This window comes from Neophocaena asiaeorientalis, unplaced genomic scaffold (assembly GCF_003031525.2).
Source record: "Neophocaena asiaeorientalis asiaeorientalis breed wild unplaced genomic scaffold, Neophocaena_asiaeorientalis_V1.1 scaffold240, whole genome shotgun sequence".
In the NCBI taxonomy this organism is placed as follows: Eukaryota; Metazoa; Chordata; class Mammalia; order Artiodactyla; family Phocoenidae; genus Neophocaena; species Neophocaena asiaeorientalis.
In genome coordinates this window covers 1,940,786-1,964,724 of record NW_020185331.1, presented here as the reverse complement: position 1 = coordinate 1,964,724, position 23,939 = coordinate 1,940,786, and the positions used below count along the sequence as shown (strand labels likewise).

At 51.8% G+C, this 23,939-nt stretch overlaps 1 protein-coding gene across 2 annotated transcripts in view; it reads left to right on the top strand.

Moving 5' to 3' along the window:
* HPS1 (HPS1 biogenesis of lysosomal organelles complex 3 subunit 1) overlaps positions 1-19,264 on the top strand; it is a 42,214-nt gene extending 22,950 nt beyond the window's left edge. Inside the window, exons 22-28 of one of the 2 annotated variants that reach the window (XM_024734805.1) lie at positions 4,810-4,829; positions 7,257-7,350; positions 7,433-7,506; positions 12,695-12,850; positions 14,807-14,960; positions 16,772-16,833; positions 16,926-19,264. In XM_024734805.1, coding sequence (XP_024590573.1) covers positions 4,810-4,829; positions 7,257-7,350; positions 7,433-7,506; positions 12,695-12,850; positions 14,807-14,960; positions 16,772-16,833; positions 16,926-17,027 — 662 coding nt within the window. In that variant the 3' untranslated portion in view covers positions 17,028-19,264. Of the gene's footprint in view, positions 1-4,809; positions 4,830-7,256; positions 7,351-7,432; positions 7,507-9,787; positions 9,941-12,694; positions 12,851-14,806; positions 14,961-16,771; positions 16,834-16,925 lie in introns of those variants that run through there. The other variant, XM_024734806.1, reaches the window with a different exon arrangement.
* Positions 19,265-23,939: the final 4,675 nt, after the last annotated feature.

Genomic DNA, 23,939 nt, shown 5'->3' with positions numbered 1-23,939 from the left:
TACGGCAGCTGGGCTGCAGCTCCTCCTCTCTTCCTGCTTTTTCCCTGCTCCTCCCCCTGCCTGGAGAGGCATGAAAAGCTGCTTGCAAGCAAATTCTTGGCCTAGCCCGGGCAGAAATGGCTGCATGTGGCCGAGGGCTCCGCAGGGCCGTGGGTGCCTCTCCCCACCCCGCTTTGAGACGAGCTCACTCCGACGCCAGGGGACGTCTGAAGCCGGAGTACGATGCAGTGGTAATAGGAGCAGGTAAAGTGGGCTGGGCCGGAGCTGAGGGGCTGAAGGGCAGCCCTGCTCAGAAGGCCCTCGCGTCCCTCTACTCTGGCACAAGCTGGCCAGGAGTTGGGATGAGAGCAGGTGCTGGTGTGGAAAGCCCACCTGTCTGCGAGCAGATGCCGGGGTTCTGGGGTTGGCTTTGCTGTTGACTCACTGTGTGGCCTGGGGCAGATTCTTGCCCTCTCTGGGCTTGAGTCTTCCCATCTAGAATGACCAGGGAGGACTAGGTGAATTCAGGGGTTTCCACGTATCTCCTGTGAAATTAGCTAGTTGCCACCATACTCTTGGAAAGCATATGGTACGTAAGGTTTGGAAGGAAAGAGCCCTGGGACAAGAAGTATGAAATCCAGCTGCCCCAAGTGCCCTGAGTTCTGGTCACCACCACCTGACCCCTGGGACACCCCACCCCTGAGGACACTGCAGTTGCTCCATAAAGGGGAGTTAGTAAAAAATAGAAATGAGTCCTAGAGATTCTCCTGCCTACGCGCAGAGGGTGACAGCCCCTGTTGCCTTGCCTGCCTGGGCACGTGGGAGACCTGCTGCAGTGACCCTGCTATGCTTTGCTGAGCCCCAGGCTGCAGGGCACCTGATTCCACTGCGAGTGTGTGAGGCTGCAGGCCAGGACCAGGCTGCCTTTCCTCCGGGCCTTCCACTCACACACAGAGCCCCAATTTCAGCTTCAGACATTATTTCCAACTGGGTTTATACAGAGCGACCATGACAGGCCTGGAAGGACATGCTCATCACACAGCTTTAAAGCTGTGTCCCTGTTTGGGCATTTCTTCATTTTTACCCCTACAAAGAGCAGTCGTGTGCTGGCCAATGTTTACTAGTCACCTCTCCAGGGAAAATGTGCGCATATATATCAATACGTAAGTTTATTATAAATACGGAAGTAAAAGAAGTGTAGCACACAGTTTTGCAGATAAAAAACATAATACTGGGCTTCTCTGGTGGCGCAATGGTTGAGAGTCCGCCTGCCGATGCAGGGGACATGGGTTCGTGCCCCGGTCCGGGAAGATCCCACATGCCGTGGAGCGGCTGGGCCCGTGAGCCATGGCCGCTGAGCCTGCGCGTCCGGAGCTTGTGCTCCGCAACGGGAGAGGCCACAGCAGTGAGAGGCCCGCGTACCGCAAAATATATATATATATATATATACATATACATACACAATACTGTAAATTCCAGGTAGCCAATCTGTTCTTACCAAGTACCTATGACTTCTGCCAAACTCAGTAACCAACCTGTGGCTGCAATTTGACAAATGAAAATAGTTCTGAGAAGAATGTTGTTTGATATTTTTATTTAAACAGCAGAAAGAAAGTGAAACAAAGATTTGTGTCTGAACGTCACTCCTTCTTCAACGACGGGAATGACTTTGCTCAATCAGATAATGTTTTTCAAACACTGGAAGAACAGTTCCTCAATTTTTTGCACCATTTCACAATGTAACAGCTACAGACACAAGTTTAATCTACTTTATTAGCAGGTTCTCCATCACTTTCTTAAGTCTAACAACCGAAAACATAATAACTCAAGCCCTGGTGTGTAATGTCTGCAGATTTCCATAGTGTGAATACTCCTACTGTGGCCTTTTTCAAAGTTACCAATATGATGTCACCAAAGGTGGATTTGGGAGAGAGATGCAGCCAAGGATCGTCATGTAGCATGGCCCCTCTATGGGTCTATAGAGGTAAATAACCGTGAAAGCATAGCCAACCGTTAAAGCAAAGTAAAACAATTAGGAAGTGACAAGCTTTGAGTATTTATTACCTTTGTTTTTAATATAATTATTTCATTGTAAGTTGATGTGATTTAATTTTTTACCAGGGGCTGCGTTTGACAACTATCTCACCAACTTCCAGGGCTGGGGGACTCCTGCTCCAGCCCCCCTGACTGGGCTCCGGAAGTGGAAGTGCCTCCCACCTTTCTTGCCCTTGGCGACAGCCCAGCCCTGCTGTCTCTTGGCAGAGAGGGTTGATCGTAGGTCCCCAGATAGATACCTGGGTGAATTGCCACAAGTGTGTGAGTCTCAGGCCTGAGTTTTTCTTTGACATTGCTTCTCTAATTGCTGGTTTGAAGGCATTTCCAGCCTGAGTGAGGAACACAGTGGCATCTTCTAAGATAAAGATTATCTCTGCTCCCTGAAGCCACACTGGGAGCCACCTTAAAAGAGGACCCTGATTTAGTCATTTGACTAACTTTGCCTAAGAATGACCCAAGGAACTTGTTAAAATGCAGCTCCTGGACCCCCTACCTGGTGAGTAGGATTCTGAGGAAGTCAGCACATCTAACCAACACTTGGAATGGATCTGATGGAGGCATCTGTAGCCCACACATTCAAGAACCCACGTTCAGAGCAGCTTCTCTCCAGAGCTGCCCCGTGCCTGCTGCATAAGGAACCCTGCAGTCTGGCCTGGAGATAAGCTGAGCCCGAGCCCACAGCTTAAGACTCCTTCAAGGGGAAAGGAGAGGTCACCAGAAGCCACAGGAAGGCTCGGCCAGGACTAGGGGTAGGGGAGTGGGGGAGGGCAGAGGAACTTGGGCTGTTGGATCCTCGACCTTTGCCCTTTGAGGTCTGTTTGTGCATTTGTGGGCTTACATGTGTTGACTGAACTGGACTTTGTTGCCTGGAAGCTTTTATTAGTTTTCCGAGATTTATGATCAGCGCTGATTAAGAGGCAGCTACCTTTTATTGTCTGCTAAGGGACAGGTGCTTTCCCTGCATTACTGGTTATCCTCCCTTCAACACTGCAGGTCTGGCAGGCCCTCTGTTTTTACATGTGAGGAAGACAGCAGAAGCCAGAATGAGCCCAGGACAGTCTGCCTTTAATTTGCCATATGTATTTGAGAGCAGGGCTTTCCAAATTTCAGGCTGCAATCCATCCATTCATGATTCCCTTCCATCATATTTTTGAAACTTTCTTAAGAAAATTATCAAAAACATATTAAAAATAGTACTATATCAATCAGAATTTTTAAATGAAATGTAATCAAGTAGATCATCACATGCTTATCACATGATGATTTAATATTAGTTCCTGAAACTTTTGTTTCTGTGAAATACATTTATTTGTGTGTGGGGGTGTCAGGTCACAGAGTAAAATGCATTTCTTCCTCAGATCACGGTCAAAGAGGTTTAAAAAACTCCGTTTCAGAGATTCCTTTAATGGATGATAAATTGGCTCAATGACCTAGAAAATTCTGGCAGGTCTTTATGTGGAAAATGTAAAACAAAACCAACTCAGCCATGAGAAATCCATCATGTGGGTCATTGCTGCCTCCTATTTGTGGATGTTTGTCAGTTTAATGGCTGAGACTTTTATTAGAGTCAACGCTGGGTTCAGGTTGGCACTCAGAGAACATAGTTACCTTCTGGCATCTTTGAAGACTCAGAGTGACGTCCCACCACCAAAGAGAAGCATGTCCCATGTGTCCCAGGGGAGGCCTGGCCCCCCTCCCTGAAAGCAACCAGGGCCCGTTCTCCGCCCATCGAGGACTTCTCCAGCTGCTGCATTTTATTCTGAGACCAAGGAAAGGGGAGGCCCCAACCCCAGGGCCCCATGTGCTCGGCCTGTGGGTCTGAGACCACCTGCATCAGAATGACGGGGAGCTTCTGTGAAGTACATCCTGGTCCACGCCCCCAACCTGCTGAGTAGATTCTGGGGAGGGGTTGGGGAATCGGTGTTTACTCGAGTTCTCATGTGATCCTGAAGCTTCTCAGAGCTGGAGAGGCACTTGCTAGCAGTGGGCTTGGTGTGGAACATCGGATCCCAAGCCAAGTTTCAGGGCTCCTACCCCAGGGGCAGCCTGCCTAAAATTTTTGGAAAGAAACTCTATAGTAGACAAATCTGCCCAGTCAGCTGGCACCCCTGAAGCACGCTGAGCTACTCTAGTGCACGTCAAAGCCGTATGTGTTTCATTCATTTTGAGCTGTTCCTGTTTTATTTGGGGAACACTAGGAATTGACAAAGACGCCCCTTCTGGGGCACTGTTGTGAGCCACGCTTGGGCACAACAAGCCATGCCTGGCAGCAACTGTCCACAGGACCAGCGCTCACCCGGACGGCTGGTGATTCCATGCCAGCCAGGGACGTCTGGCATCATCGTACAGCCTCGCCTCCCTCTCTTCCCTGCTAAGTCAACTGTCACACTCCCTCTGACAGTCACCCACTCGTCCCCAAGTGCCAGAAGCCCAGCAATGCGAGGCTTCGTGGGATAGTTTTCAACTAATGACTGTGGATTTCTCCTTGTCCCCACTCCAGCATGAGCCACTGGCCAAGCCAGGGTGACAGGACTTTTTTCAGTTCAGGGCAAGAACCGGGGTTTTCTGACTCCCCAAAGACTGGTGTCTTACAGCATTGAGCTAGATGCTGTTCCAACATCGAGGTACAGGTGAGGGGGTCCCCCAAGTTCTGCCACCTCTCCAGGATCTTCATGGGCATGATGACAGGGGTGGGTGGCCACACTCCTCAAGGAATGTGTCTGTCTGCCCGCTGACCACTGTCGCTTTCCTCCCCCCTCCTCCTTCTCGTTGCAGGACACAACGGGCTGGTGGCTGTGAGTCCCTCCCGCTCTGCCCCGCTTCACTGGTCCCTGGGTGTGTGGCCCTCAGCAGGAGTGTAAGGAAGCCACAGGGTGAATGCCGAGGGGGAGAAGGAAAGGCCGGCTAGTCCTCACGCCCTGGTGCTGACCAGCAGCTGGCTCGAATGGACATCTGCAGTTGCTAAGGAGGATATCAGGGGCTCCCTTGTTCTCCTCTCCTTAATGCTCATAGGTTTCCCCCATGACCTTTCAAAAGCAAGGTGATAAATAGCTGGGAAAGTGTGTAATGGGCATAGCCTGGGAGGCAGGTTGGAGCTTGCAGGGTCAGGTAACTGGGGCTGGGGGGCCTTTGACTCCAGGTAGTGGGCTGTCCTTGTGTACAGACCCCATGTTCCCCAGCTAGGTTTAGGCCAGGTACCAACCTGGGGAACACAGCAGCTATACACGGTCCAAAATGTGCCCTGGAGACAGCGAGGAAGCCAACCTAGAAGAGGAAGCGGGGCCCTGACCCAGCACAGGTGGCTTCTGGGTCCCAAGCTGAGCCAGGCCAGGGTTACCCTAAGGCTGTGCTTCTCAGACCAGAGTCCATGTACCCCTCGGAGACCACAGTGTGTGCTACAGGGCTTCAGGCCACAAGCCTAACATGGAGCATCTTCCTGAAGCAGCGGCTGCTCTAGGATATCCATGCAGGGGGCTCAGCAACATGGAGAGGCAGGAGACCTGTGTTAAATCTGAAGACTTTTCCTGACACAGCAGTTTTACTTGAACATTTCACAGGGGACATTATTTAACTCAACCGATCAGTAATTTAAAACGTTGATTTTGTATTAATACCAACGTGGGTTTGTCCCCAGCTCTGCCACTTTCCATTTGCAAAGGTTAAGGCGAGTCAGTTTATCTCTCTGAGCCATGGTAAAATGAGAATTAAAATGTCCACCCTCACCGAATTGAGGTGAAGGGAATAGATGATGTGCCCCAAGGACCCAGCTCATAAAGCCTTACACAAATGGTGAGCATGGGGACAGCGTGGGGCGTCCCAGGATAAGAGGTATAGGAGGAACTTAACTCTAGGACACGCACTTCAGTTGACTGATCTGGGGAGAGCCTAAGGAGGTAGGGGTCGGCTCTAGATTGGATACTGTCAGAGTGGGGGCAGCCCTGTGAGCAGGCATCTCAGTAACCGTGTGTGCGGGGAGGGGAGACTAGGGTGAGGAGAGCAGTCACTGTGCACATGTAGCATCCCTCATCTTGGCCGAGAGAGATGGTATTGTGGTGGCCCAGTAGACCCTGTCTCGCTTGTGCTTAGACACGATTGTGAAGTGGGCTTGCTCTGTCCCATTTTGTCGTGGTCTAGATTATCCCTGTCTGCGGTCATCATTGTGAGTGGGAGAAACAGGGCTTACCTCTGAGGGCCAGGCCACCTTCTGAATGTCATGTTGGGCTGCTCTTTTCTCCTTTCTCGTTAGGATGTGTCAGGAGTGTAGATTCTGGGTCCAGACCGCCCGGGTTCAGTTCCTGACACCTCTACTCATCAGTTCTGTGATCCTGAGCTATTAGCCTCACTGAGCCTCGGTTTCCTCCTCTGTGAAGTGGGGAGAATCACGGTGCCTACCTCTAGGGTGGATTATATGAGATGATGCTCGCACGGTGTCTGGCACATTGTAGTAGCCAAGCGAACTTTTTAGAAAGTCTGCCTTTAGAGCTACACCATCCCTGTTGTCACCTTGGGGGTGGTAGCTGCAGTGGTGTGAGGACCAGCATTTTAGGTCTGTAGACTCAGGACTAGTTCCGTTCAACAAATACTTATTGATTTTCCACTAAGTGCTAGAGAAAAGTTAATCCGCCCGCCCGCATCATTTGTTCCCCAAAATAAGGTTGTGCTATAATCATGGCTTCATTGATTGAACACGTCCCATGTGCCAGGGACCCTGTATAAGCCCCTTCTAGGGACCAGCTCAGAGAATTCTCACAGTGACCCCGTGAAGCAGTCAAAGTGGGTGTTATTATCATCAGCCCCATTTTTGCACATGAGGAAACTGAGGCTGGATGGATTAGGTACTGAGGCCGCCCCAGCAGAAAAGAGAAAGAGGAGTGGAACCTGGGCGGTCTGGCTCAGCACTCGTAAGGCAAGCTCACCGTGCTGCCTGCCTCAGGCCAGTGAGGAGAGCGAGGCTTGCCACCCCACCTCCCCAGGAGATGAAGAGTTCACAGAGGCACTGGACCTTGCAGGAGGGAAGGTCACCTCGGGCTGGGAAGTGGAGGGGCAGGACCAATCATGTCAGGTCTTAGAGAACATCTCGGGGGTGGGGTGAACATTTATGGGTGGCAGGGGGAAGGGCATCTCAGAGGCAGGAACAGCTTGAGCCAGCCCTGTGGTGAGGACCCTGAGAGTGTGGGTCAGCCCCCAGGGGTAAAGGGAGGGCCCTGTGTGCCCCGCCCCAGGCGGCATACCTGCAGAGACTGGGGGTGAACACGGCAGTCTTCGAGAGACGCCACGTGATCGGGGGTGCAGCTGTCACAGAGGAAATAATCCCAGGTGAGCCAAAGAGGTGGGTGAGGGGCATGGGGGGTGACCACTGGTGACCCCTGGTTACTGTCTTCATCCGATTCATTTTCAGGGTTTAAGTTCTCCCGAGCATCCTACCTCCTCAGCCTGCTACGACCGCAGATTTACACCGAACTGGAGCTGAAGGTAGAGCGTGTGTGTGTGTGTGTGTGTGTGTGTGTGTGTGTCCACCTGCTCCATGGCTTGGGGGCTGGGGAAGTGGGCAGTTGCTATTCTTCCCTCCGAGGGTGTGTCTATCTCCCATGGTCTCCGTGGTGCCTGCCCACAAAGGGGCTTTGTCTGGCCCACCCAGTGTCTTAAAGATCAGGAAATTTCGTACACAAATCAAACCTCTCGAAGAACAAGCTCTGTCAACGTCAGGCGCATGCTCCTGCGTGCTGTACCGGCCGGGCCCTTACGTGGATCGGTCTCAGCTCTGCTTTGTCACATCACTTCCTGGGGTCTGTCCAGCCCCCACAGGAAACCTGCTAGGACCCTTGGGCATCTGAGTTTGCAAAGCTGCCTTAGGACCTGAGCTGATTTCTGCCCTCATTACACATGAGAGCCTGTCACCGTCTTTGGCAGCTTGAGCAGGAAGTCGGACTCGGGGACTTTCACCTCTCTGGGCTCCTGGGCCATTTTGAGGGCATCCTGAGGACTCACAGTCTGCCTCTGTCGACTCCTCTTAGCCTCACCTTGGTCCACAGTCTTGCCCCCCGCCCTTTCAGATTCCTGCACCCCCTCACTGCCTCTTTGACAAACTTGGTCATGCATTCTGGGAGCCCACTTAGCTTACCTGCTTGGTGCCTCTGTCACCCACCACTTGGAGAAAGGTCCCCTGTGCCATCTGTATATGACGCTGACAGCACTTCAGCATCAACTTTGCCCTAAATTTTAAATTAATAAGACATTAATCCACTGACGCCCATTAAATAAATTATTCTTTGTGCCCCTAAGAGAGACACAGAGAGAGAGCACACACCTGTCACCAGCCAGGACTGGGTGAAACCCTGCCAAGGCCTGGGAATGGGTCTGTGGACTTCAGTCCAAACCAGACGATAGGTGAAGGCAATCTTCTGACACACCAATTATGCAGAGTGGCAAGTGTGAGGGGAAGGGTGGGGGTAGACCCTCCTTTTAAAAATCTAACTTATGAAAGCTGAGGATCACAGAACAGAAATTTTCACATAATTATTCTCTTTATTTTTTCTTTTTTAAATAATTTCCTGGGATTTCTTTTCATTTATTTTTTTGGCTGCATTGGGTTTTCGTTGCTGCGAGCGGGCTTTCTCTGGTTGAGGCGAGCGGGGGCTACTCTCCATTGCAGTGCACGGGCTTCTCATTGCAGTGGCTTCTCTTGTTGCAGAGCACGGGCTCTAGGCACATGGGCTTCAGTAGTCGTGGCTCGCGGGCTCTAGAGCACAGGCTCAATAGTTGTGGCACACGGGCTTAGTTGCCCTGCGGCATGTGGGATCTTCCCGGACCAGGGCTCAAACCCACGTCCCCTGCATTGGCAGGCGGATTCTTAACAACTGCGCCACCAGGGGAGTCCATTGTCTTTATTTTTTTTAAAAAGTTACTCATTTGAAAATGGTATTCTCATAGGGTTCCTTTAACTAGCAGCTCCCAAGTGAATTGAGTATATCCTTTGATCTCTGATCCTGGGCTGCATTAATAGGAGAACGGTGCTCAGATCAAGGGGGGAAGCAGTCCTGCTGCAGGATGCACAGAACTAATCCCATCCGGAGTGCGGGGTACCTTATTTTAACAGGACGTTGACAACTCAGAAAATACCTATAGGAGGGCAACTGTTCGTCTTTCTGGGAATATTCTGTTTCCAAAACAATAATAAAGAGCATTTATTTTACCAGTGTCACATCTTGGGCTACGAGCTTTCATGCTCTGTCAATTTGTCCTCGTCTGTGAGACGAGAGCAGGTAGTGTCCCCATTTTATGATGAGGGAACCGAGATTCAGGGGGGTTAAGTTCACACACTAGGAAGTGACCAAGAACTTGAGCCAGGTCTAACTGACTCCTCCTCGTTCTGTGAGGTGCCGCCGCCGTGGGCACCTTGATAGCCACCCAGCTCAGCCTCGTGCACCTCCAGGCGCTTTGCCGATGACAGTGGGCCAGGTCACAGACACAAGCTCTTCCAGCAGCTCCGGCCTCGGTAGAGCACGGGGCTGAGATTGCAGGCTCTGGAACCTAACTGGTCGCTTTGGAATCCCTGCTCTGCTGTTACCAGCTGTGTGACTCGGCCTGGTGGCACCTCCTCTTCCTCGTCTGTAGCGTGGAGATGTAGAGTCCTTGCCTCACAGGGCTGTTGTAGTGGTTGGTGTTTGCTCACCACTAGTACAGTGCCTGGGGCGCGGTCAGTGCTCGACAACTGTCAGTATTATTGGGTTCATTCGATTTTTCCATGTTACAGAAAAATCCGAGCGGACTTTTTGACCAACCCAATATTATGCCCATTCGTCAGCTGAGAAAACTGAGGCTCCAGAAGGACCTGTGGCCTGCTACTTCCTATCAGACCTTCCCACTGTGGGCCTGTACCCGATTAGACTGAGCTCTACTTGAGCCAGAGGATGACTCCGCCAACCTGCTTGGGGCCTCACTGGGCCTGTTTTCCAAGTCTCAATTTCCCCAGCTGTCGCTGAGATCATCTCGCAGTTCTATCCACCTGGATAGTAAGCTTGCTTTTACAGTGGCCCCACAGTGAGTCGTGGGATCCCGACAAGGAGGGCAGAGCTTTTGCCCTGGGTGTATGTGGCAGAGGGGAGGTGGTGTCTTTCATCCTGTATCAGCCAGCAGCTGCCTTCCCCAGCTCTCCTTGGACCAGCCTTGACCTCATTCAAGTGGCACCCCCTTGTCCTCCCTCCCACCTGCACTCACCGTCTGGCTCCCAACCCCAGCCCTTTGCTCCTGCTTTCCTCAGAAATCTCTCTAAGGCAGGGCTCTCAAACTCTCAGGTCCCTCAGAACAATCTGGGCAACTGGTGGGAAAGTGGTTCTTGCTCAGAGGAACTAAGGGTGATTCTGTGGGACTGTGGTGGGCCCAGGAGCCAATGATTCTGAAGCAGGAGGACCCCAGAGCACAACTCTGAGAACCACACCCCTTAAATCTCCCATTTCTCTGCTCCCTAATGCACGGCTTGTCCCTTCCCAGTAATTTCCATCCAGGGCGGCTGTACGTGCTGAGAAATCCCGTGGGTAAATCAGAAGCGTTTTGTTTTTTACAAGAGGGAAACTGCGTGATCTGAGCAAATCTAATGGGGATAATATAACGGTGGTTTAACAGCCCCTTCTTATTCTGACACCACATCATCAAAACCATCAAGAATAACAACGGCTCCCTTGATGAGAGAAAGTCCTGGAATCAGATAAATAAATTAATCCTGTTCAATTATTGAGACTTGAAACAACCCTTGGGATCCTCTTGGGTCCCTTTTTCGGTGAGGGGAGGTTATTGATTCATTCATTCAGCAAATGCTTCTGAGCACCTGCCCTGTGCCGGGCCCTGGGAGAGGCATGTGGGGAGACAGCGGCGAGGGAAGGGGGCAAGGCTTCTGCTCTTAGTGAGAGGACTTCAGGGAGAGGTAAGTGCCACCTAAAGAAAGGAAAAGAAAGCAATGTGACAGTGAGGAACTGGAGGTCCAGCCTGGACTGGTGACCAGGAAAACCTCCCTGAAGGGGTGACGTTTGAGCTAGCATTCAAATGCCAAGAAGTCACCAGCCCTGTGAACATCTGAGCAGAAAGCGTTGCGGTCAGAGGGAAGTGAAGGTGGACAGGCCCAAGGGGAGGGAAGGTCATGTGGACGGAGCAGACAGTGCCCAGCCAAGAGGCCGCAGGTGGTGTGAGAGAGGGCCAGGGGCCAGAGGAGACAGGGCCTCGCGCGCTGTAAGCAAGGGCCTGCGCTTTCTCCTGAGCGCCGGGGCAGACGGCAGAGGTGTTAAATCGAGAAGTGGAGTGATGGGATTTATGACTTTATGAAAGGTCATACCACCTGCTGGATGGTGTGGATTGTGGTGGAAGCAGCCATGGTCGCAGGGTGGTAGCTCAGGCTGAGTCAGGGCGGGGACATATGGACCAGGTCTGGAGGCTGAGCTGTGAGACTTGGGATGCCAAGGGTGAGAGACACAGAGGAACTAGGGACACCACCTGGGTGGGAAAGAGTTCACTGTATCAGGAGGAACCAAGCTGGAAGTTCCTCCAGTTTGGAATCAAAGGCATTCCCCATCTTAGTGTTAGAAAGGATCCTGCAGGTCTCCCAACCTGCCCCTACCAACGCTCAGACTCACCTCCACAGAACGCTCAACCGTGGAAACCCTGCCATCTGGAACACCTGTGGTTTGGGGAAACTTCTGCTGTAATTATTGGAAAAATCTCTTTTGGTTTCCTCGTGTTTTCCTAAAACTTCTGCTCACAGATCTCATTTCGGGGGCAGGGGATGGGGGTGGGGAGCTTGCTACTCAGGTGACATTTGAGCAAAGACCTCAAAGAGGTGAGGGAGCAGACCAAGAATCTGGGGGAAGAAGTCTCTAAACGCCAAATTCGTCAAGTCGCACGTTAAATACGTACAGCTCTTTGTATGTCAATAAAGTGGTTTAAGAACAAAGAGGTCTCCAGCGGGAGCAGTAAGTCGTATTGGTGGAGGCAGCACAGGCCCTTTTTGTTTTATCTCCACCTTCTTTGAAGAAGTAAATGTACTCTTGGAAAGTTCTGTGTGCTAGTCAAATATCTGTAAATCAAATCATATTTTCAATGCATCAGGGGAACTCCCATTTAAAGTGACCCTGGAGTAAATGAGTCTGCAAAGTAAATAAGTTGTTTCCGATGTGAACGATTTATCCACCTTGTAAATATGGATTTTCACATGACCGTGGCTTTATTGTGTCTTTCTCAGCTTTAGCTATTATTTCTGAAATGGGGGCATTTAAAGACTAACACTGAGAGCCAGGGCTTTGGAGTCACAGGGGTGTGGTTTCGAAGCCAGGGTCCACCTCCCCATGTGACCTTGGACAAGTTATTTCACTTCTCTGAGCCTCTGCTGTGGCATTTGTACAATGAGGATGATATACTTACAGAGCTGTTGTGATGTAACCATTGTAAACCCTAGTACAGTCCCTGGCACTGGGTAGCGTGGCGTGGTATGGTATGGTCTGCCATAGGGTGCCTGGGCAAGAGGGCTTTTTATACACTTGTATCAAAAATAGGAACCAGGACCACAGGCCTTGGGAACCTGCATGCAGGTACCTAAGTGGTCACACAAACACAATCAGAGAAGGGTCATGGGCAGATCCCCTCAAATGTTACCTGTGCTGTCTGTGTTCTGCAGAAACACGGGCTGAGGCTTCATCTTCGAAACCCCCACTCATTCACACCTATGCTGGAAGAGGGCACAGCGGGCAAGGTGCCCAGGTCCCTTCTGCTGGGCACAGACATGGCAGAAAACCAGAAGCAGATCGCCCAGTTCTCACGGAAGGATGCCCAGGTAGGGAAGGTGACCAGAGACTGATCTCCTCCATCTCAGCCTGGTGGCCGCTCTTGAAAAAAAATGGGCTTGGTTGGAGTTGTCCTACAGCAGGTTGTCAAAGGCCACAAGGGTGTGGACAGGCCACTTCATCCGCCCTAGGAAGGCTCCAGTCTGTGCCAGCCTTTGATCTTGGGCACTGCAAAGAGAAGGAGTGGAGGACAGTTGGTTAAGACCAGTGAACGCTGGAGACCCTCAAACCTCTGTGTGTTCAGCATGAGGCCACTGTTCAGGTGGCCTCCGCCTGAATTTCAGAAGGGAGTCCACTGACATGTCCTTATGCTCTAAGTGCTTTCTAGCTCTCCTGCCTTCAGACAGAATTCCAGGTGGTCATCAATATTAAAACACATGAAGGCCAGAAGGAAGAAGGGGAGATCAGAGACAGTTAAGGATAGAACACACTGGATCAGGAATTTAGGACAAGAGCATCGTAATAAATATTCATTTATTTTGGCGTCATCCCCTGGCAGCCCAAGGCAAGAATGTGGCCATGATGGCGAGCAGGTCTGGTGAAAGGGAGTACACGCATCTGACGGAGAAGGCACATTTCTTTTCCTAGGATTGCACTGTGAGGAATTTGCTGGGTAGCTTTGTCTAGATGAGTCGTTGAATGTAACGGGCCCGGTGTGATTGGTTTTACAGACATGAAAAGATTCTTTGAATGGCCATTTTTTGTACCAAGCCTAGATACAAGCTGAAGGCACAGCATTAACTCATATCTTGGTGGAAACATTTTTATAAGAAGAACCTGGGTTAACCAATCCGTGTGTGTTGCTTTTTGTTGTGTTAATCTAGTATTGGGTAAAACCAAGAAAACCACAGACACGGCATCTCTCTTCAGCCAGTGGTTTCCAGACACTGGCTGATGATCGAGTCAACGAAAAAAAGTGCTTTTCAAGCGATTCTTTTGCACAGTGAGTTGGGGCCCGCTGCCTACACCCTCTCCAAGCCCTGCTCGTCTCAGGGGCACTAGAGAGGATTCAGGACAAGGCCAGGTCCCTGCGCCTAGAGAGCAGTGGCCTTGGCCGTGTGTGGCCGGAGCCCTGTGTGCTGGTGACCACAGGAGCGGGAGGCAGAGGCCACATCCCACTGTGGAAAGTAAGGAGCTGAATTCTGGTTTTGTCTTTGCGCGTTGTCACATTAAAGACCTGCTGCAGAGAAAGCTGTTTCCCTTCATTTTAATCAAGATTCTCCAATGTACTTCAACACAGAGCTTTTCTTTGTGGAAGAGTCGTTAAAGTTCCATGGGTATATCCATGAGTCTAGATGAACCAAAAATTAAAAGCTCTCGGCTGAGATAAGATAGGGCCTCGGGTACCACAGGTGCCCATCCTTGCTCCTGTCGCCCATTCAGGGAAGGGGGTGTGGGGGTCATAACCAGGCTGTCGAAGTGGATTCTGCTGCGGGGGGTTGTGGGGTGAAGGGATGCAAGCTTCTGTCCCTGCTGATGACAAGAGGATGCGGGAGATTTGCAGCCCAGGAAGAACAGTCAGCATGCTGGAATACAGGCAGAGAGATCTTACTTTTATCAGTAAGATATAGAAAGACAGGACAGAGAGGAGAAACTTTTCAGTGGTTTTTGGTTTATCACAGAGACCACTTCCTAGGATACTTGAGGATTCCGTGGCTGACGACTGGTCTTGGCCTACATCAACCCCCTTGTCCCTGCCACTACGTGGTGACCCTCCTACTACCCAGGCTCTCTCTGACCTCACCTAGTGTTGACATCAGCACACAGACCTAGAACTGGGGGTAACTCAGCACAGCCAGGCTGAGCCACACTGGGCGTGAGGCCTGAGGAATCGAGCCTCAGCTGGGGGGCAGCAGGCCACATGGGGCATCTGGAGGGCCAAGTATGGGGACAGTGTCTTTGTGGGGTTCTAGGCAATGGGGCCTTGACTCGGAGCTCTGTTCCAGGCCTTTCCCAAATATGAGGCCTTCATGAATCGCTTGGCGTTAGCCATTGACCCTCTGCTGGACGCAGCCCCAGTGGACATGGAGGCCTTCCAGCGGGGCTCCCTGCTGCAGAGGCTCAAGTCGCTCTCCACCCTCAAGCCCCTGTTGCAGGCGGGTAAGTCCAAGGGCAGGCATCTGGGCATGATGAGCACCTTCACGTGATTGAGCCCATCTTCTCCACAATTGGACATAAGCCTGAACCTCCAAGGCAGCCTGCCAACTGCCATCGATTAATAGGGGCCACCTGGAGCACTTGAAGTGGCAAAGGTTTAGGATGGCGTGCTCTGAAAATAGAGCCCGAGCCAAAGGCTTATGTGCAAGTGGTTCATTTTGAAGGGGGATCCCAAGGAAAGGAGGAGAAACGGGAAAGAGGGAGAGTCGATACCAGGGTGCATTACTGAGCTGGCCACCACTGTGGCTGGTGAGGTCCTTCCCTCTGAGAAGCCTTAGGAAATGCACATGAGGGCATGCCCCGGAGGAGAAAGGGGAAACATTTACTCATTGGGTTCTGTCCTCCAGTGGTCAGAGGTTGCCCCCTGGGGTATTAACTCCCACATGAGGCATAAACTTCTGGGTTGTGCATCCATGGGTGCCAAGTGGGTTCCCGTAGGTGTCCTGTCGTGGTGCCAGAGAAGCCCCAGGGAAGAAATGAAGAGGCACATCTTCAGGTCTGAGGTGGGATGCTGTCAGGTTGCACTGTGTGAAGCTGACGAGAGCCTGCACGGAGCTCGTCACCATAGGCATGGCTGGAATAAGAGATGGCGCCCAAGAGAGTTTGAAACGATGCCCCCGTACAAGAAGGATGCTAGATTATTGGGCTCAGCAAGAAAAAAAGTCTGTGATGAATTAGTGATGTCTGCTGTGGGTATGAGAATGGAGGTTTCACCAAGCCTGCTATTATTTCCTACCACTCCTCTAGGGGACAAAAACCAGTTTAGCTTCTATATTCTAGAAAAATACGGCATCAGTTAGCTGTGGTCACAAAAGTGCTGCATAACAGACTACAAAATTCCAGTGGCATATAAAAATAAACATCTATTTCTCAAGTGTCTGCATGGTTCAGCTGATCCCAGCTGGGCTGAGCTGATCTGGTCTGGTCTCATGCATGTGTCTGTGGCTGGGGCAGCTCTGCTCCAGGTGTCTCTAATGCTCTTCTTGGAAGCCACAGGTTAGTCCAGGCGTGGCCTTCTTATGTCAGTGACAGAAGCACAGAGGGCAAGCCCCAATGTGCAGGCCAGTTTCAAGCCTCGGACTGCATCACATCAGTAAACATTCCACTGGCCAAGCAAATCATTTGAGCCCAGAATCAAGGGGCAGGGTGGTCAGCTCAGCTAGGGAGAGAAGCAGTGCAGAGTTACATGGCAAAGTGTGTGGACACAGGGAGGGGTGAAGGGTCAGAGCCAGTAGAATCTACCACAGATGCCAAAAGTAGACATCGCCTCCCAGATTACCAGTCCAAGGAGCGTCATACAATAAACATTCATGTAGTAAATATTTATTGAGCATCTGCTATGTGCCAGGCACCAAGCTGGGCACTGGGGCTACAATGCCTAGGGTTCATGACCTCTGCCTTCAAGGTCCTAGTGCCCAGTTACTCTCGGAGATAGTTTGAATCAGTATCAGAGGAATGGATTAGCCATGCTGCTGCCTCCCAGGGCACGGCCTTACAGAACTCAAAGTGGGGGAATAAGATACAAATTAAAAATTGCCCCAAAATAATTCTAACAGGTAAAATGTATTAAGTGCCTATGGAAATGCTTTAGAAATGCTCTACATACCTCGTTTAATCCTCACAATAGCTCTTAGGGGTACAGAATATTTTGTACTCGCATTTTACAGGTGAAGAAACAGGTGCAGAGACATTATGGACCAGAGTGTTCCCTTCTTGCCTGTCTCAGTTTACATTTTATGGATCTCCTCCTTTAGGTCGCATCCTGGGAGCCCAGCTGCCCCAGTATTACCAGGTCCTCACAGCTCCAGCTGTCAAGGTGAGGGGCTCCCCAGCCTCAGGCTGGACCTTGCAGTGAGGGGGCCTCTGCTCCCGAGGTAAGCCCTTCTCCTGGCTGTCTTGCTGTCCCAGGTGCTGGATCAGTGGTTTGAGTCTGAGCCTCTAAAAGCTACTCTAGCAACAGATTCTGTGATTGGAGCCATGACAAGTCCCTACATTCCGGGGAGTGGGTGAGTGTGGCAGGTGAGGTGGGGCAGCAGGAGTGGAGCCGATCCCCCCTCGAGAGCGTTAACTACCGTTCCCTGAGCTCACCCAGTGAGCCAGGCAGGAGGAAGCACTTCACACAGGATTCATTTAAGCCTCAAAGCAACACCTGAGAGCTGTGGTTCAAAGAAGGGAAGTATCCCTCCCAAAGTCACACAGCTAGTAAGTGGCAGAGCTGATTTCCAGCCCAAGTTGTCTGACCTGCCCCCAACCCCACCCTGGGTCTTCCTTCTTAGCCACTACTCCCTACTTCTTCAGTAGAAACACCTCTGTCCTGCTTCCTGTGATATCTCAACATGAACATCTTCTTCCCTATCATCTATCTATCTATCAATCTACCTGTCTACCTACCTATCTATCTACCTGTCTACCTACCTATCTATCTATCTATCTATCTACCTATCTACCTATCTATCATCTCTTCCCTTCCCACAAATCCCCGTTGCCTGTCCCTCTCCCGCAGATCCTTTCTCTGGCTTCCAGGACTCGCACACACACAGATACCTTCACATGGATGGGAAGCTGCCTTTCCCGTTGCGAGCGGGAGGTGTGCTGACAGCCTCATCCGAGAGGGGGCAGTCAGACACAGTGAAGTGTGTAATTGAGGTATGATTTAATGAGCCCCTGTAGGAGCAGGAATGGAGGGGTGCGTGTGTGTGTTGTGTGTATGTGTGTGTGTTGTGTGTATGTGTGTGTGTTGTGTGTTGTGTGTGTGTGTGTGTGTGTGTGTTGGGATAGAGGATGCTGCCAAGTCTTGGGCCATTTCCAGTGCACCAGAAGATGCAGCTAGAAGCTGTCAGTGAGGCTTACCTCTCAAGGGATAAGAGCACTTTGGAAGTGGTCTTCCGGCACACACTAAGCCAGCCCCAAATTCCCCAGGGCCATGGAAAGGTGGGAGTTGGCAGCAGGTGCAACATCTTGGCCAAGATCAACCAGCCAATTTGGATTTTCCAGCTGGAGCCTCTGGTCCTTTTCTCTGTGGGTGTTCAGGAGGCTTAGCTACTGCCCAGTTTATGAAATGGGCCTTTAAGTCATTTGTTTTTTCATTAATTCTTTCAATAAATATCGATGGAGCACTTGCCTGGGGACTAGGTCCGGGGACACGGTAGTGAATGGGGTTGAAATCCTAATGGGGGAGGTAGACACAGAGCAAGGAGTGGAATGGAGAGCTGTGGGCACTGTGATGGTGGGGCAACGTGGTCCAGGCTCAGAGAAGCCCCCCATGAGACAGAGATGTTTCATCTGAGACTCTAAGGACAGGAGGAATTAGCCAAATAAAAGAAGAGGGAGGAAGGGGCTTCTAGACTCTGGAACAGTGCGTGCAAATGTAGGAGCTGCACGTGGATCACATGATCTATTCGAGGCACTGAGGGGTTTGGCTTAACAGGAGTGCGGGGTGTGGGGGGAGTGTAGGGAGGGACGAGGCTGACGAGCAGGCAGGAGCCCTGAAGGCCGGTTTTGGAGAGTGGCCATCGTCCTCAGAGCACCGACAAGCCAGTGAAGGCTTGAAAAGAGCTGAGTGACAGGAGCATAGCTGAGTTTTGAGACTGGGCTCCAGGTTCTACGTGGAGAAAGGTCTACAGGGAAGAACGAGTGGGAGAAGTGGGTCCGATCAGAAGGACGTTACTGCGGCAACTTAAGAAAGAGAAGAGAATGGCCTGGACCAGGGAGGAAGCAGCAGGGAGTGGGGCCTTGGAAAGTTCTTTGGGAGGCACTCGACGATGTAGGTGGTGAGGGCCTAGTAGGAGGCAAGACTGACACCCAGTTTTCTGTTGGAAATTGAAGGTGCCATTCACTGGGATGGAGAAGACTGATAGAGAAACAGGTTGGGGAGTGGGGACAAGGGGATGGGTTTAAGATGCCTGCCCAAAGCCATGCCAGTGGAGATATCTGTGGGTAGCTGGGCATACAGGCTGGCACTCAGGAGAGAGCTGGAGAGGCAGGTTTGGGCATCGCTGCCACATTGTTGGAACCAAAGCTCTGCCCCCAGATGTTTACAGGGGGAGAGGATGCACAATGGGAAGCGAAGGGCTCTTGCAAGAGTCTCGAGCTCATTTAAAGGATAGTCGGACAGGGCTGGATGGGGGCAGGGAGGGGCTGAAGATACAGGACGGGAAGGACTCTCTGCACCTAGAACTCTGAGGAGATTAAACCCCACCTCCAGCCACTGATTCTGATGATCTGTCCTCAGGTATGTGTTACTCCATCACGTGATGGGGGGTCTGGAGGGGATGCGGGGGGCCTGGGGCTACGTCCAGGGTGGCATGGGTGCCCTCTCCGACGCCATCGCAAGCTCAGCCACCGCACACGGAGCAAGTATCTTCACTGAAAAGGTGAACAGCCCCTCTACCCCACCCCAAATTTTGGCAAGGATCTTAGAATAGAACAAAGTATCGGATTTGGAGGGTCCCTCATTTTACTGATGGACAAGGCCTGGCTCAGGATCGAGGAGCTCGGGCTCTGCAGCCTGTACTGCTGTGAACCAGGTCCCAGTTCTTCTGCCTACCCCATTTGAATTCACAGCCACTATCCCACGTTTGGGCTGAGCCTTTGCATTGGAGGGGTGGGCTAACACCTCACCAGGAGCTGCAGAGAATCGGGGCCAGGGCTGATGAGGCTGTGAGTGCCTAGGAGCAGCATGGACAGTGGAAATCCCCCAAGACTCACCCTGCATTTCCCTGCCCGGGGACCCTGGGGGCTCTTTCCCGTGGCTTTAGACAGTGGCTAAGGTGCAGGTGAGCAGTGGAGGGCGCGTCCAAGGAGTTGTGCTGCAAGACGGCTCGGAGGTAAGGAGCAAAGTGGTGCTGTCCAGCGCGTCACCGCACATCACCTTCCTGAAGCTGACGCCACAGATGAGGCTGGGGGTGGAGGTGAGATGTCTGCCTGGGGTTGGAATGTGGAGGGATGAAGGGGACCAGGGCTGCATCAGGGTGGGAGATGTGAGTGCCAAGTCTCTCCGGATGTGGGGAAATGTGTCTTCTCTCCTTACCTAACGGGCAGGGGGCAAACAGCAAAGAAGCCTCACAGGTGAGGGGAAAGGTCCGGGGACGTGAGGTGACCGAGGCCAGGCAGTTAGCAATTGGCAGAGCCAGAGCTAGAACTCAGGTCTGACTTTCAACCCAGGGTTACTTCTACAGCTTTCCTGCTGTCCTGATTTCTCCCCTCTAACCAGCTCTAATTCCACTGTTTGTGTCAGTGATCTGTTGCCACATGAATGCGGCATAACAACCACACAGCTTCTGGGCATATCAAGAAATACGGATTTAGCACACAGAGCGGTAGAAATCAGTTGATCTTGGCTGAGTTCAAGTGATCTGGGCTCACGCGTGCACTCCTCCAGCAGCTGCGGGTCACTAGTGGGCCCTACTGATGGCTGTGGCTAATCGAGAGGTCGCTGTCAGAATGTCCAGGATGACTCAGCTCTGCTCCATGTGTCTCTCATCCCCAGGCACGGTAGTCCAGATCTGGCAAAAGGCAAAATTGAGCAAACTCAGTCACGCAAGTGCTTCTGTTTGCATCCTATTTGCTAACATTAGCTTTGTCTCATGGCCAGAGCTCAGTCACAGTGGGAGGGCAATAAAAAGGGGTGTGCATACAAGGAGAGTTGGGGACTTGGGGCAGTTCTTGCAATTGATCACACCTTCCCTGTCCCCCAAAGATATGATAATATGTGTATAAGCATGGAGCTCCCGGCGATTTGGGGATTATTCTTGGGGACAAGGCACCACTTTTTCTGAGTGATTCCACTAATCAAATTCAGCAAACATCAGTTCAAAAGCATCTTGAGACAATTTTGAGATCATCAAGACTTCCAAGAGCTTACAGACCAGAGGTGAAAGACGCTGCAGCCCATGGGCCATATCCGTAGCGGGAGCTGGTGTGGGCCATTTACAGCCAGGACGCTGGCAGACTGCAAAGGAGGAAGTGGTTAGCGCTGAGCTGGAGGGGTCCAAGAGGGCTTCACAGAGGAAGTGGTTTGGCTGAGCTCTGAGTGAGGGAGAGGGTCTCCAGCAGTACAGGTTGAGGGATCAGTCTGAGCAAAGGAGTAAAGCAGCCCCCTTGGGGCCTTGGCCACCCCCAGGGTAGAACCTTCTTCTTTCAGGAGTGGCTTCCTGAGGAGTTCGTGGAGAGAATCTCCCAGCTGGACACCCAGTCGCCTGTTACCAAGATCAATGGTAAGAGGCACACCAGATTGTAGAGCTGTTTCTTTTGAGGTTATCTGAGTGAGAAATCTTCATGTCTGGGAAAGACTGACCTTCATCATCATCTCTATCCCCTGCCCCACAGCCTGCCCCCCAGTTTGAAGGTGAAACACTTTTTCATACTTTTTCTTTCCAGTCCACCATGTGGGTGAGCAGGTGATGGGTAGAGATAGAGGACCCTGGGGGGCTGAGGACACAGGCCTTTGGGCCCTGACCCTCCTCTTTGGTCCCTCAGTGGCTGTCAACAGGCTGCCTGACTTCCTGGCGGCCCCCAATGCTCCCAGGGGCCAGCCACTGCCCCATCACCAATGCTCAATCCACCTGAACTGTGAGGACACCCTCCTTCTCCATCAGGCTTTTGAAGACGCCATGGATGGCCTGCCTTCCCACAGGTGGGGACCCTGGAGACACTTGAGCCCCTGGTTAGAGCACAGGAGGTGTGGTGGGACGGCAGGGACCGCGCTCATTCACCATCCTGGCCTGGGAGGGACCAGAGAGCCCCGAGCCTGCCGGTCTGGCTGGGGACAGGGGCCTGGAGATGAGGGAGCTCCCCGTGGGTGGTCTGGACTGTCTGGGTGGTCTGGACTGTCCTGGTGGTCACCGAGCCCGTGCAGGCAAACACCACCATGACCTTGCAGAGATCATCGGCCCGGCCCCAGCATCCTCCCATCTCAGGCCTTCATTTTGTCCCGTCATCTCAGAGTGGCTCCCCAGCCCCTTCCCTCTCTCCTCCCCGTGTCACACGCAGACCTATGATTGAGCTCTGCATCCCTTCCTCGCTGGACCCCACGCTGGCTCCCCCTGGCTGCCATGTCATCTCCCTCTTCACTCAGTACATGCCCTACACACTGGCTGCAGGCAAGGCCTGGGACGAGCAGGAGAGAAACGCTCACGCAGACAGAGGTAAGGAGGGCTAGACCGCCCTGGCTTCACAGTGACAGCTGGCCGAGCGTCCCGAATGGCCTCCTCTCCTCCTGACTGCCCCATTCAGGATTAACACCTGCAAGTTCTGTGCCAGGGAGAGAGGAGTACCCAGGGAAACCTAAATCAACACAGTGAGTAACTGCTGGGGTCAGGCCCTGGGCGAAGAAAGCCAAAAAGACATCGTTCCTGCCCTCAGTCCTGCGAGGGAGACTAACAAACCAGTCTTACAGTACAACGGACTGGGGGAACCAAAGGAGGAAGCTGTGAGCCAGAGAGACAGGAGAGCTTTTCAAAGGAAGGGACATTTGAACTGGGTTTTAAAGGATTAATAGGAGTCGACCAGGCAGCAAAGTGCATTCCAAGCAAAAGAAATAACTTGAGCAGAGTAATGAGGTGAAGAAATTTTTGCATGTTCAAGGGGAGACAAGTGTTTAGGGTTGGAGTAAAAAGGTGGGAAAGAGTGGGAGGTTCTACTAGCCTGACACCCATAGGTCTCTGTAATGAATTGTTTATTTGTCTGTGGACTGTTTTTGTTATTTTGCTTATTGAGTTATAATTTGCGTATGAAAAAAATATCCATTTTAGGTGTAGAGTTTGATGAATTTAGTAAATATGCTGAGCTGTACAATCGTAATGCCTCTTTCTCCTAACACCATCTCTTTTCCCTGTGTTCGACACCTAGTGTGTGATTGCATTGAGGCCTACGCCCCCGGCTTCAAGGGCTCCGTGGTGGGCAGAGACATCCTCACACCCCCTGACCTGGAGAGAGTCTTTGGGCTTCCTGGGGGGGTGAGTACAGGACTGGGGTCTCTCGTCACACTCTCCCTGTACCCCGACTCCCTGGCAGGCCCACGCGGCTTTATCTTGTCCGTCCACACCCAGCCTTCAGCAGGAAGAGAGGACAGAGACACCGTCAGATTTAGGCAGTGAGGGAGGAGTGAGGAGAGGCAGCATCTGCTGAACAGGTCACCAGGACTGCGGCCCTTCTGCCTGGATGTCCATGTCAGCCCTCCAATCTGCCTTTCTTCAGAGGGACCTCCCCTCCCCCAGGCAGCATGTGCTCACACTTCTCTTATCAAAAACTCACTGAGCCTGGAGGCAGGGGGGTGGGTCAGGAGGCCAGGTCAAATACAGCAGTGACTAGCTTGGTGTGGCTATTGCGCCCTTAAGTGTGGCCAGGCCAAAATGAGATGTGCTTCGAGTATAAAATGCACCCCAGATTGCAAAGACCGAGTACAGAAAAATGTAGCATGTCTCATCGATAATTTTAATACCAACCACATGCTGAAATGATAATACTTCGGATCTATTGGCTTAAATTAAATATATCATTTAATTGGGTTAAATTAAATATATTATTAACATTAATTTCACCAGTTTCCTTTTAAGTGTTAATGTGGCTACTGGAAAATCTAAAATTACATGTGCGGCTCCCATTATATTTTTACTGGACAGCGCTGGGCCGGATAGAGAGTGAGAGAGGCCAGGCAGTGCGAAGGGAAGGGAAAGGGTGGAGGCGGAAGGCTTGGGCAGGTGGATTGAGAAGTCTTGATAAATGTGCGTGCAGAGGGCGGGTGGAGGGGACGTAAAGGGTCCACCTGAAGGCCAAGGAGGGGGAGGTGACGCCATCCACAGAGGCAGGGAAGACGGGACAGGAGCCGACTCGAGGGAAGAAGACGAGCTCAGTTTGGGACACGTTGATGGGGCAGGTGAAGGTCATCCCCACGGGATGTCCAGCAGATGTTGGTCTTTTTGT